The sequence below is a fragment of the Podarcis liolepis genome (assembly GCF_965112155.1).
Source record: "Podarcis liolepis genome assembly, chromosome: 14".
NCBI lineage: Eukaryota > Metazoa > Chordata > Lepidosauria > Squamata > Lacertidae > Podarcis > Podarcis liolepis.
In genome coordinates, this window is record NC_139569.1 from 1439511 (window position 1) to 1453485 (window position 13975).

Genomic DNA, 13975 nt, shown 5'->3' on the forward strand with positions numbered 1-13975 from the left:
CCATAGGATACTTGGCAACTGAAGCTTACCTCAGATGACTTCAGGACAAGAACAGATGTTTGCATACAGTAATTCTTGCTGCTCTTGTAAACAAAGCCGCCGTGCCGCCCCCCACCCCCGATGATGCCCAGGCTGCCCACACTGGTTCTCCCAGTGGCTGCTGCTGCCACTTTCCTGGTCCATGCCTGGGAGGGCCAATGGGATTGTATTCCTTCTACGCATCAAAGCAGCCACACCATGTCCTGGTAGGCATGTGCCTTAACTGGGCTTGAGGGACATTCCAGAAAGCAAGGACACAGGGGCTCAGAGGTCTGCCACACAGCAACAGTCCTCCAAGCTGGGGAGACAGCAAGCCAGTTCCTAACGCTCCAGCTTTTGTCCCTTTGGTTTCTTACTCCAGCTAAAAAGAACAAGAGACTACACCGTTTCAATAATAATAATTCAGAAGCCGTTTATTCTTTTCTTTCCTGCTGTGCTTTGGATCTTAATTAAGGTTACAGGATGTGGCTTGTTCCTCAAGAGAGGTCAGCCGGCAGCTTTTGTATTCTGCTGCAAATGTTGTTATCTGGCTCTCATGACGACCAGCCTCAAAGTTGGGGATCACGGACCACATGGTGGCTGCAGGTGTAGAGGCTGAGCAGCAACATGCAGGAGAAGCTGGGAAGCCATGAGCTGAAAGCCTCCTCCTTTTCTTTACGGCAAAAGCATCCTGAATGGAACGTGAGGAGGTAGCTCAAGGCAGCTAGTCCCCTCCCAAGTCCAGGGGGCAGAGCAGCCTTTACATGACAAGTATCAGTCAGCGAGCACATACTTAACCATTCTGGATCCAGCTCTCTCAGTTCCATCCCTTGGTCTGTTTAACATAAGCCCAAAGAGAAGTTCACAGTGCTTGATTCTCCTGTTAGACCTTCTGCACTTCAGCCGATTCAGAAAGTTTCTGTGCTTCAAGCTGCTGCACCAGCTCTTCTGCATAGACTTTGAACAAGGGAACAGGGTCCTGAGAGAAAGATTGGGGGCAGGGAGGAAGACACAACGAGGAAGAGACCCGATTATACAAAGGCTAGGTTTGCACATTAAAACAAAGCCATGGTCAATGTTAACCACAGGTTATAACCCAAGAATAAACCCTGATTTACTAACGTGAAGCCTCTGGGCTGGGCTCGGACAATCCAAGTAACACACGCCTTAGTGTTATGTGTGAGCCAATCCAAAGCATCACAGCAGCCCTCGAGAGAAATCAACAGCATTTTGGATACAAGTGATTACAGGAGCCAGTCTAGCATCTGCAGAGTCCGACTAAGATGCCTCCCATCCCTCCATAACTAAGCAAAGGGAGCATATTCCATGTAGTCCCATAGACAGCAAACCTTAGCAATGGAATGTATTGCACCTCGGCATAAAAGCAAAAAGCACACTTATTTTACACAGCTTTGAGGGTCATAGGTAGATGTTCCACAGACAATACTTTACTGGGATTGGGCCACAAACACAAAGGGTGAAAACACACCTTCTTCTCCAGGAGTCGCTGCTTTTCCACAGCTTCTTCTAAACTCAGCCCAACCCATTCTGCCTCTTCCTCTGGGATCACAAACTCCTGCATGCAAAGGTAACACGCATTAGCTCTCAGCACAGAGACTCACTGGGAAGCAGCAAAGACAGCAAGATTGAAGACTACCTTGTACCATGTCAGACCACTAGCCCACCATATTGTTCACTGACTGGCAGCTTTTCAGGGGTTCCCAACCCTATCCTGGGCTCTATTATACTTGTCACTACAGCCTTTCTGAAGATGCCACTGGATTCTGCATTACCAGGGGTGGAAAGACAGTAACAGCAGCCATTATATATGTAGGCATATCAACAGTTATACTGGCCTTTCTACACCCTCTAACTATGCAACTTCCACCAGTGCCATGTGTCCCTCTAGCCAAGTTCTAGGAAGTGGGAAATACAGAGCACAGCTGGGACTCTTAGCCCTTACGCATTGGCGCAAGCACAGAAAAGCTTTCATAACCAATCTACAGCCCTTAGTGTTGCTACAAGAATGATGATTGGTGTTCACAGCAATTGCAGATTATGATGGATGCTGGCTCAAAAGCAAAAAATTAGCTGCTACAATCTTCCAACCAATGTGGACATCTTGGGGTGGGGAAATAATATTTACTATTATGTATTTAAAGCATTCTACAGATGTTACCCTATTTGTAACCCTTAAAGCAACACTGCAAGATCTGAACTGGGGATTCCTGATTCGTAGGTCTGCCTCTTCACCCACTACAATAGCTCCCTGAACCAAACCAAACTGAGAGGGAACTGAAATGGTCCTACAACATTCCCACAGGAATGCCACCGGACCACTTATGGGCCCCTCCAGACCCTTGAAGAAAAAGAAGACACCCACCTTGTATTTGTCGTAAATAGCCTCCCTCTTTGCTGGGTCATCTGGATGGAGGGAAGGGTCCCGGCGGGCAAGTCGTAAAAGCATTGTGCGTTTCAGGTCCATTCCCAGTTTAGAACACAGCTCAGCTTTTGGGGTCTGTGAGGTCAGAGAAAGATGCAACGGCTTGTCACCAGTTTCCGCCGATATGCTCAGGGCAAAGAGGGGCTTTCAATGGCAAGCAGACTACAGTCCTTATGACTTCTGTCAAATAGTTCAGGAAGGACCTGCATCACTCAAAGGAGAGCTCTGGGACGTGGCCCACAAAGGCTGATTCACACCACACCGTTCAAGGCCATCATGAAGTATTCATCTGATAGCTCTCATATTGGCTTTCCCACGCTTGCAGACAGAACAACAGCCTGTCAAGCTATCACCACAAACCTACCTTTAAGATATAATAATCAAAGCCGTAGACAGCGTCAATCTGGTCCATCGTCCGCATGGTGACTGTAATCGTCAACTTCTTATCCAGGATCTCACTGTAGAGATCTCGATAGAAGAGCTGCGGCTTCCAGATCTTCTTCACCCTGGCGGCAAGCTGAGGACACAAGGAAGAGCAGATGCAGCCAAGATCCTGGCGGCTGGGAGGGGAAAGCTCAGACCAAACGGGAGGCCCCGCTGCCCGGCGGCTCCACCTCGCGGGGCGTCGCTTCCACGGACCGGCAGCAGCGGCTCCCCGGGTCCTGGAGCCAGGCGCCTCCTCCTCCGCGCGAGGCCCGCGCCCCCCGGCCTTCCCCCGAGCCGGGGTCCGCCCGCCCAGCCCCCTCGGCCCGGCAGCGCACCTTGTCTCCCCGGGCGTAGCGCCAGCCGCGCACCAGGCCCTCTCCGCCCCACAGGCCCTGCTGGCTCTCGGGAGGGAAGTAGACGGGCACGGGCACGTCCTGCACGCGCTCCCGCTCGCCGGTCCTGCGGTTCCGCACGTGCTGGGCGCCGCGGGGCCTCCAGTGGACGGCGAGGGGCGGCGCCGCGGCCTCCTCCCGAAGCGCGCGGAGGTAGTGGGCCGGCAGCCGCGCGTAGATGCCCTGCTGCAGCTTCAGCGCGTCCCACAGCCGCGGGGGGATCTTGTGCAGAGGCATCCCGCCGCCGGAAGAGCCGAGAGGGCGAAGAAGGGCGGTCGGGCGTCCCCTAGGCCTCTGTCTGCGCCCGCCGAGCCACTGCGCAGGCTCCTTCCGCCAAAGCGAGGGCGAAGGTCAAGAGGCGGCCTCGCGCAGGCGCAGGGCACCGCCGACCCGGAAGCAAAGCGCGGCCGCCAGACGGGGAGGGAAGAAGGCCGTCCTTCCTGCTTGTTTCTCATTGGAGCAGAGCGCCGCGTTTCCGAGAGTCCCGCCCCTACGCCGTTACCATGGCAGCGGGCCTGCGAGGATCCGAGGGGCTTCGCTCCACAAGGCCGCGCGCGGGAGTCGGCGGCGTCCGGTCCTCCTCGTCGCTCCGCCGCACCCCGCTTTCCCCGGGGGCTCGAGGCGGGAACGGGAGCTGCGCTTCTCCCCCGCCCCCGCCCTCCACCTCGTCCTCGCACAACAACCCCGCGAGGCGGGCCGAGAGTGACGAGTGTTGGTTTCGTCATCAGCTCGTTTTCAAGGACTGAAGCAGGAAAGGGGGTCACAAACCCTCTTATCGTTATGGTGTATTAATCTATGGTTATTATTAAATCTATGTGCTGCGTCAGGAAAATTGGGCATCACATGGCAGGACAGATGTGCTCTCCCAAGCCCACATTCCTAGCATGTCCCCACTCCTCTCCCAGCAACATCTACCTGGCTTGGTCACGTCTGCAGAATGGAAGACGGCAGGATCCCCAAGGATGCGCTCTGTCGGGAGCTGGCTTCAGGCACCAGGCCAACGCTGCGTTACAAAGATGTCTGCAAATGGGACATGAAGGCTGGCACCAGCAACGCTGCCATGTGGGAATTCCTTGCAGGCAACCACAGTAAAAAGGGTGACGGACCCTGGGCGGTTAAGTCCAGTCAAAGGCGACTATGGGGTTGCAACGCTCATCTCACTTTTCAGGCCGAGGGAGCCGGCGTTTGTCTACGGACAGTTTTCCGGGTCATGTGGCCGCCATGACCAAACCACTTCTGGTGCAATGGAGGACTGTGATGAGTGTCAGAGCACATGGAAACACCGTTTAGCTTCCTGCCGCAGTGGTACCTATTTATCTACTTGCACTGGTGTGCTTTCAAACTGCTAGGTTGGCAGAAGCTGGGACAGAACAACGGGAGCTCACCCCCAGATTCAAACCACCGACCCTCCGATTGGGAGCCCAAGCGGCTCAGTGGTTTAGACCACAGCACCACCCGCTCCCTACTACAACCACAGTGCCTGGAGACAGTCAGTCAGATTGTGCATCCATAGCAGTGACCAGAGGAGGAATAACCGCTGAGAGGAGCACAGAGAGAAGAAACACCGTGGTGCAGCACAACCAGATGTCTTCATCTGCTGCAATAAAACATGTCTCTCCTGTATCAGTCTCTACAGCCACAGCAGGCACTGCAACCTTCCAGGAGTTTGCCTTCACCTCCAAGGGCGCATTCCTCCATTGTCCCCAGAGACAGATGGACCAACCCAGCCATACACTGCCTTTCATCAAAAGACCACAGGACAGGTTACAGCATAAAACACAAAATGCATAATATAATAATGGGAAAAGGAAAAAACAATCCCCCCCACACCTTAGAAAGCCATAAATTGTCAAATGTCTGGCTGAAGAACACTTTCACCTGGTGCCTAAATATATGCAATAAAAGGTGCCATGAGAGGCTCCCCAAGGAGAGCATCCTAAAGCAGGCAGGCCCTGCAGAAAAGGCCCCGTTATGGTGTTGCCACCCTCCGGACCGCCTGTGAAGTGGGGCACACACAGAAGGGAAGCAAGAAGTCACCTCATCTCCAAGCAAACTTTGTGTGGCTGGCCAGCGATCACCCCACCCAGCAGAAGGCACCTTTTCCAAGGTCCAAGGTGGCGGTAAGAGTCCCAAAATGGAGGCTGCCCAGTCTGCTGTGGGGCAGGGTGGGGGGTGCCTCCTGCTTCTGCTCAAAGGGTTGTCAGACACACTCCCTGCACTTCTAATTAGATTGCTAGAAATAAGCACCAAAGGCAAAGGAGCACAGTGTGCATGACTTTTAATTGAACGAAATGACAGCTTAAATCAATTTAAACAGCTTCGAAAAGGCAAAGTATAACATAAAGTTAACAAGGTACTAACAGAACTTTCTGAACTGCAGTTGCTGAAGTTCTTCCTGAGGTAATCAACAAAATAACCATTTACACATTTAAGATTAGTGTCCCTTCCATGCCCTGCAGTGACTGAGGGGAAGAAAAAAAATAAACACCCCAAATTAAGGACCTTTAAACAGGAGTGTGTGTTATTGCGCTAAAAGAACTCTCTGGAGTCCCTGGCTCTTCCGCCTGTGTGCATTTGCAAAAGGTTTTTTCATGGTCTTATCCTGGCCTAGCAGAGCCAGCTGCGAGAGCCAGAAGACAGGTGAACAAACAGTGCTGGGCTCTTGCCTGGCCACGAGGACTTAAGAGCTCTGGGACTGCAAAGAGCTCAGTCATTTGGCTGAGGGCTTTTACATTCATTGTGGCTCCCCCAAAACAGGGGGAATAGCCCCAAAGTGGTGGAGAGAAAGATGCAAGAACAGGATCTCCCTGCTTGCATCCAAGTCCAAAGCCCACCAGCAGTTGAAGAATCTTGAACAACCTGGCTGGTGGATGCACACCGCTGAATGGCAACAGTGCCACAAAGTTTTCATTCAGCAGTATCACGTGACCAAGTCAGTCTCAGGCCTGGCAAAGAGTGGCAGAGCTCGCTTGGCACCCACAGGCAGAGGAACAGAACTGGGCTGCTCCAGCTCAGCTTTTTAGTTGAGGACACAGAAACTTGGCACCTCCCTGAGCAATACATGGTTTCTCCAACCACGGCCAGCAAGGACACCTCTCCTCCCTGCCCAGCCCAGGTGTGTCCCTTGCACTCTTATCATTCACACACCCCTCCCGGGTTTGAGCAGCCCTGTTTCTTCTTCCCACATTAACAGGAGTGAGGGTGTCAAGAGCTGCACACCAGCCTCCTGTCTTATGATCGCCCACCACACTACAAGCCCCACAAGGAACACTTGACTCTAGTTGTCACTCCACCCCCACTCCCAGGATTGCAGAACTGCCTGGTTTCCAGTTCCCAGCCATGCAGATTCAATAAAAGCAGGCTGTGGCGATGCACCGGAAGGCTCCAGAAAGCCCTGCTGTTTCCACTGGAGGAGAGACCTGCTTCATGAGTGGGTGACCTCTCAGGTTCGGGTGAAGACTAGTGAGCCGTTTGTCTTGTGGACCCTCGCAGCTCCCTGTTCTTCACCCGGCCAGCATGATGGTCTCTCCTGCAGGATGGATGGCCTTCTCCCTGCATGCCCAAGTGGCCCCAGAAAGCGGCTGGCAGGCCGACCCAGAAGCGTAGAGGGAGGCACTTGGGGCCAGAGCCTCACAAGAGTCCGCCCCCTCTCAGTCTGTCACGTCACCGCGTAGAGCTCCTCGCGGTCGTTCTTGCAAATCTGGTAGCGGCAGAGCAGCTTGCGGGACCAGTCCCACGGATTCTGGAGCTTGTCTCCAGGTGGGAGGAGGAAGGCCACGCTGGAGGCCACCAGGATGTGCCAGATGCTGTGCGTGTAGAAGTAGTTCTCTTTGGTCTGAATGAAGGCATACACCATAATGGCCACCACAGCCAGGGTGATCCCAGGGCAGAGGAAGAAAGCCCAGCGCTTCCAAGAGGGCGGGTAGCAGTCGCGCCGGGTCACACCACGGTGAACCTGCAAAAGGAAGGCGGGGGTTATGGGCCATCCCAGGTGGGGCAGAGGGCAACCACAGAGGGTCTCTAGATGTGGGCTCTGCCCATCCACCGAGACCAGATGCACCCACCCACCCCAAGGCTCTGGGAGAAGTCAGCTGGGTCTTTCTTCAGCTGGCTACACTCCAAAAGCGCATGATGGGTGATGAAGTTAAAGGCAGGGGAAGCCTACACCTTAAAGGTAAAATACCTGCTGCAGGTTCTGCCCAGCCCACTGCTAAGAGCTGCAACCTGAGCCAGGAGATGCTCAAGTCTTGATCTGTAAGGGGTGAGAGCAGGAGCCACCTACCCAAGCTGCAATCATGATGAGGAGGGCAACGAGGCAGGGCCCCATCATGTTCCAAACCCCTCGGCGGTCCAGCTGCAGTGACATGGCGATGAACAGGGTCCCCAGCACACAGAGGACCTGCAAGGGAAGAGAGGAGAAGTCAGAGCTGCCCTTGGAACCTCCTTGGGAGTCTGTGGCTGGTGGATGAGGAAGGCAGCCCGGGCCACTCCAACTCACCTTCTGGCATCACTTCAAGATGCCAAGGACAAAGACAGGAGCTCCCAGCCACAAAGCCCTGCTGGGATTGTTCATTTCTGAACTCTGCATTCTGCCTTTTGGCCAAATGGGGCCTCAAGTCCTCATGCAGCCCCTGCCGCCTTTGGGACATTTGGCCATACTGCTGGCATCTTTACATTTTCTAACGCCCACTGACACCTTTGCTTTTCAGTGAGAAACTGCAGCGGACACCCAGGAAGACTGGAAGCCTGCCTGTCCGCCTCTCTGGCCCAACTCTGGCTCTCAGTCCACCTGGCAACACCAGGATGGGAAACCCGCAAGATACACAGGGCAAATGCACAGCGTTCATTTTCTTGCATCGTTTTGTTTATTATTCAGAGCCTCCTGCCCCAGGGGAAGTCTTGCTGGCGGCATTCAAGGTGCGAGCTCAGGACTGGGCCTGCCCTGGCTTTAGAGGGGCTCGCTGCAAACAACAGCCCCCTCCCATGCAGTACCCCGCTTGCTGGCTTGTCCCCAACATACATATTTCAAGGTCTTCTCCAGTCGAGCCATGCACAGGACTGTCACCCAGATGGAGACCACAGAGCCAAAGAAGTCGCAGAACTGCAGCGTGTCGTAATCCATGATGCACATCACTGCAACACCGGGCTGGTCACAGGCATGGTAGAACTGCAGCCGCAGAGGGGAGAGAAGGTGCCAGTCAGAAGGCACCACTCCCACTGTGCAGCTCTTTGTCACCTGAGCCCAAAGTCTGGAGGTGCCAGGGCCCCACTGGGCACACAACCACAACAGCAGCCTGAGGATGCCACAGGGCAGTGCAAGGGGCACCGAACCAGGATCAAGGAGCCCTCCGCTTTTCCCCAGCCGCCCCACTACCAGAAAGAGGCAGGCAGAGAAAGTGGACAGTTGGGCTGGCTTGCTTGCCCTGCTCCCCAAGGCCTGCTTGGGCCTTGCCCCACCCCAACGGGTGGCTGGGATCCCGTTCAGCACCCATCCCGCTGAGGGGGAAGCCTGGACCTACGGTGGAGAAGAACATGTTGAAGGTGTAAACGGAGGCTTCCACCAGGTGGTAGTGGTAAAGTGCAACAGCAATTGCCGGCAGGAAGAAGAGGTTGCTGAGTGTCAGCAGGAGCGTGGCCAAGATCTGCGTGCCGACGGGCTGGGCCTTGGTGTCTTCCGTGCAGCTCCAGCCGCTCCAGCCTGCCAGGGGAGGAAGGGGAGGCAGGGTTACCTGTCGGGAGCATCACATCAAAAGAACAAAGCCCATCGTGCCAACGCAGCCTCTGCCAGGTGGGAAGTGGAGTGCCCACCCTTAAGGCTGCCACCTTGCGCAGCATCCCCCAGAGCCCCCAGGATGGGCCCCCTCCAGCTAGGCTCACTCTCTAAGGGGCTGACTGGTGTGCAGGATAACACACCGTCGCCTTTTCACTCTGGGCTTGGGGCATGTGAGGCATAAGGAGAACAGGTGCTGCTTATGGTCAGGCTAGCCCTGCCCAGGGAAGGAAGCCAAAGGGGAGGAAAGGAGGGTAGAGGAGGGACAGGCCCTGGTGGCCTCGGCCCCAGGCATTCCAAAGAAGCTCTTACCCGCTTTGCAGCTGCACCCGGCATAAGGGTAACTGCGGCCCAGGAGGCTGCACTGCCCATACGTCCCGCAGTTATCGAAGCAGGGGCTGAGCAAGGTCACAACGGACACCTGGGCTTTGGCTTGGTCACATTCCCTGCAGAGAGAGAGAGAGACAGAGCCCATGTGCCACCAAGGACACTGAGCCCACCTGGCACCAACACGCAAAGGCAGAGAGGCCCAAGGCAAGGTGAGGACCAGGTGGCAGAAACCCCAGCCTGAGAGGTGCTCAGGAACCCTGGGCCCCAGAGGCCTTGCTGCCACCGCTACTGCAGCAAAGGCCCAGCCCTGGCCATACGGCTGGCAGCACCAGAGTGCTCACCCCACACCCTCCGGGCAGAGGAGCTGCAGGGACAGGAACCAGTTGGCCGTTTCTGGGTACGGGATGATGAGTGTAGCGTCTGGAGAAGAGGTGGATACGTTCAGCAGATAGCCTTGGGAGAAAGCTGTGGGGCAGGGAAGAGAGACAGGCCTTCCGTTAGTGCCCACACTCCGTCAGCAACCAGCGCCCAGCCTGCCAGTTTCAGTGCCCTCCCAGGGCTCGGGTGCAACAAGCAGAGAACCATACCTGTGTGGCAGCCCCTCGTGGCGTTCACAGAGAGCACGGGGGAGCTGGCACTCAAGCAGGCCCACACCGAGGCATTCCCAAGGCTCCAGCCGGTCTGCAAGGACAAAGCAGGAAAGAGACTCAGTTGGCGCCTCTCCCCTAGCAGTCCGGCTTCAGTGCCCCAAGAGGGGCAGTGCCAGGTCAACCCTCTTACCTGGTTAAGGGCCAGATTCAGCACCAGGGTCCCCCCGCTGTCCATGCCTGAGTTCAGGTTGAAGAGGAGCAACGCCGGGGGCTCGGCCTGCACAGGCACACCAACGTCTCCAAGGACACGAAAATGCAGAGACACCACGTCCAGGTCTTCGCGGATGACAGGCTGGTTGCGCAGGCAGCGGCTGCTTTGGCCAAGGGGGTTGTGCGCTGCCCTGGCTCCCGTGAGCAGGGTGGCGTTGGGGCTTCCTCCCGGCAAAGGTGCCTCCTGGCTCCGGTTCAGGCTGTGATAGAAGCTGAGGAAGGAGCTGGCCCTGTCAGGCTTGCACACTGCAAAGGACACGGCGCAAGGTCAGCGAGGGCCTCAGGACGAGAAGGCTGCAAGGCAGGGCAACCCACCCCCTGACCCACAGCTAGGGCATCCGCAGCAGAGACTCAGGAACTGGCGAGCTGACACAGCTTGGCACCCTGCCCTTGCCCCTCCCCTCTCGCAGCTGGCACATACCTGTGAAGGAGGCCTTCAGCTGAAAGAAGACACTGGTCCCAGGGCCACTGAGGCTTTCCACTGTGATGGGCAGCCACTTCTCCCACGGCGGTGAAGCAAGGACGCCGCTGCAGTCCCCGGAGCAGTTGAGCACCTTCTGGGAGCGCAAAGGCAGTGTGGCAGAGCCCAGTGTGACACGGAGGGCGCAGGGGCTTGAAGTGTTCACCTTGCAGCCGCCCAGCTCAAAGTGCAGCGCAGCACTGTAGCCGGGGACAAAGATCCTGCAGGAGAGAAGAGAGGGAGGAGCAGCTGACTCCAGCTGGCCAGCACATGGCAGGCCTTGGTGCCCAGGGAGATGGGGGGCACTCACCGAACCCACCCTCTCGCCTGTTTTAACTCACTTGGCATGAAGGGGCCTGGCGGGCTGGGCAATGGTCTGCTGCGCAGGAGTGTCGGGCTCAAGAATCAGCGAGTCGATGACGCGCAGCACAAACATGTCCGGCTGGAAGCTGTAGGTGCATGGCGTTGAGATGCCCTGCAGGGAGGGAGGAGGAACGCATCACTGCCAGCCTCCTGGACCACTGTGGCTGGCAGGAGGAGGCCACACTTGGCACAAGAGGACATTCAGGGGCCTCCGTCTGCAGCTCTGGGCACAGCAGAAGATCCTCCAGAAAGTGCCAGGTCGGGCACAGCCAAGTCCCAATGCAGCAGCTGCAGGATCCTCCCCCCCTCCCACCACAGACTCCAGCCAAGGAGGCGGCCTGCTCTCACCTTCACCTCAATCTTCCCTGCGGCCTTGGGCAGGTGGGCCACCATGAACCAGTCGCCTGCGGCAGGTCCTGTGACGTTGACGAAAGTGGTGTTCTGCACCAGAGTGGCCAGAGTCGTGGTCAGATTGTAGGCGAGGCGGACGCTTGTGTTGGCCGGGAACTGCGTGCCCAGGGGGTTGATGACAGGAGGGGCACCATGGCGGAAGTGGCTGGAAGGCAGCAGGAGACACGTGGGTCAGCGGGGCAGAAGGAGGGGAGAGGGCCACCCTCTTTCCAGGAGGAAGCCGGCAGACTGAGCTCCCCAGGGAGAAGGGGTAGGTACGCACACGGTGACGTTTGTGCTGCCGCAGTCGGGACCCCTTCCCTGGGACGCCTGAAGGAGCCAGCGCAGCTGGACGGTATCCTCTGGCACGCGGAAGCGGAAGAGCCGGGCGTTGGCATACCAGCTGTAGAAGGAGAGCTTCTGGGCACCCTGGACGAAATACTCCGCCACAAAGGACCGGTCTGCGGGGGTAGTAGGGGGCAAGGCGTCAGGAAATGTGCAGGGGAAAGAATTCAGGTCCAGCCAGCCTTCTCACCACAGGGGGATCAGCAGCCAGCCCCCCCAAGTCTCTGCCAAGTGCAGCAGCATGAAGGGGCGGGCAGTGCCCCCCTCAATGTCTCTGGCTTCCCACAAGGAGCTCCCAGGGGGCTTGTCCAGAGCCACAGGATCCTCTGGGCTGCTGCCTGCCCCTTCCCACTGAAGACCAGGAAGGTCTTGCCCAGCCTTGCCCTGCAGCAAGGTCAAGGGGAGGTCAGGAGAGGCAGCTCTGCCAAGAGAGAGCTGTGGACTTTGGCACACAGCCTGCCACAAGGACTGGCATTTCCTGAAAGGGCTGAGCCGGCAAGCCCAGGGGATTGGCCTGCGGGGACCAGGGTGCCAGGCACCTGCCTGTTTGCTGAGCGCACAGCGCAGTGACTGACAAACAAAGGTGCGATGGGCAGGGGTGGGGAAGGGGCAGGATGTGCCGTGCCAACCCCCTGCACCCCACGCTCAGCACAGAGGCAGCCAGGAGCTCAGCCCCTCACACAACAAGATCAAGTCTAAGATGGGCAAGAAGTGGAGGTTCAGTTGACCGACCCTAAAAGGAAAGGAATCCGCGGGGGGGGGAATCTCACAGGGGCGCGGAGGGGGCGCCCCCAAGGTAGAGGAAGCAGTGGGCGCTGAGTCAAGGCGCACACGCGAGAGAATGCGGACAAGCCGGCTGGCCGCCGGGCGGGAGGGAGGGAGCCTGCCTGACCGGTCCAGCCACCCGACGCTCATCCGGCGAGGAGAGAGACCCCCTCCGCCGCTTTTCCACGCGCACAAGTGATGCTCAACCAACGTCCCGCCCCGCCGCCCGCGCCATTCGCTGGAAAGGCAAAGGCTGCCCGGCGGGTAACTGGGAACCGGGCGTTGCGCCATCGGCCTCCCCGGGCGAAGCAAGGACTCCGTGACCCGGGCGCCGCCCCAGCCTGGCAGCGGCGCTTTTCCATCGCGGCACCGCCCCAAGCCAGAACCGGACGAACCTTCCGTTTCCCCAAGTGGGAGACGAAAACACGGCGGCCCACCGGCAAACCGAGGAACGGGGGCCACCGCCAACAGGGGCTGGACGGGAGGGGGCCCTTTTGCCAAATGACTGCTGGGGACCCCACAAGCGCCTTCTCTCTGGCTCCGGGGCTAAAAGGGGCAAACGCTGGAAGGGTGAAGACGGGGCCGCCCGCGGGCCTCTCCCCGAGGTCACTCCAGGCCACTTGCGCCCAGCCTGAACGGGACCTCCTCGGGCTCAAACTGGAGCGCGCATCCAAAACTGGGGGGGCGGCCCCTGTAGAAAGCGGGAACCCCTCTCTCTCTCCAGTACTGCCGGGTCGGGAAGAGGGAAACGGTCCCCACACATCCCCAATCCGCCGGGCAGGAGCCGCGGTCCTCTAGGCGTGCGCAGAGTGCCACTCCGTCCCGCTCCTCCGCAGTGCGGCTCCGGGAAGTCGGTCGCCGCCGGGCAGTGGCGCTGCCTCCGTCCGTTACTTACCGTCGGGACCTCCGCCTCCGCCGTTGCTGCTCCGCGCCTCCTTGGCGGGCGGCGGCGAGGGGGCGGCGGGGGCCAGGAGCACCAGCAGCGCCAGCACCAGCGGGCCGGGCGCCATGGCAGCCGCGGCGGCCCCCGGGGCCAGGGAAAGCCGGCGGCGGCAGCAGCAGCAGCAGCAGGCGCGCCTCAGCCCGGAGCGCCTTCCTCCTCGCCCTCCTGCGTCGCCATCGTCCGCGGAGGCCCCGGGCCGGCCCTGGCGGGGCGCTGACGTCACGGGGACACCCGCGGGGGAGGGAGGGAGGCGGGTGCGGGCGCGCGCCTCGGCCACTGCTGCTGCTGCTGCTGGCTGCGCCCCGCCCTCCTCCCGGACACGGGCACGAGCCACCGGCCGCCGCCGAGCCTGGCACCGCCGCACCGCCCGGGGACGGGGAGCTCCTTGGCGGAGCGCAGAAGCCGCCGTCTTCCTCCTCGGGACCGAGGGATGCGCGGCGCCCCCGACCCTCCTCTCCGCCCCGGGCCCC

The 13975-nt window shown here is 58.5% G+C and overlaps 2 protein-coding genes across 2 annotated transcripts; both read right to left on the minus strand.

Annotated features, from left to right (window-relative positions):
* Positions 1-431: 431 nt before the first annotated feature.
* MRPL28 (mitochondrial ribosomal protein L28) lies at positions 432-3672 on the minus strand. The gene is made up of 5 exons (XM_083474635.1): positions 3223-3672; positions 2826-2978; positions 2402-2536; positions 1508-1594; positions 432-997 (listed from the first exon to the last, which is right to left on the minus strand). Exons 1-5 carry the CDS (start codon positions 3514-3516, stop codon positions 902-904), a joined length of 765 nt encoding a protein of 254 aa, XP_083330761.1. The 5' UTR covers positions 3517-3672; the 3' UTR covers positions 432-901.
* Positions 3673-5540: 1868 nt separating this feature from the next.
* PGAP6 (post-GPI attachment to proteins 6) lies at positions 5541-13740 on the minus strand. The gene is made up of 13 exons (XM_083474625.1): positions 13458-13740; positions 11736-11913; positions 11411-11618; positions 11041-11174; positions 10661-10920; positions 10160-10485; positions 9967-10060; positions 9721-9844; positions 9362-9495; positions 8799-8977; positions 8300-8446; positions 7562-7678; positions 5541-7234 (listed from the first exon to the last, which is right to left on the minus strand). The coding sequence occupies exons 1-13, from the start codon at positions 13570-13572 to the stop codon at positions 6938-6940; spliced, it is 2313 nt and encodes a 770-aa protein (XP_083330751.1). The 5' UTR covers positions 13573-13740; the 3' UTR covers positions 5541-6937.
* Between the last annotated feature and the right edge of the window lie 235 nt (positions 13741-13975).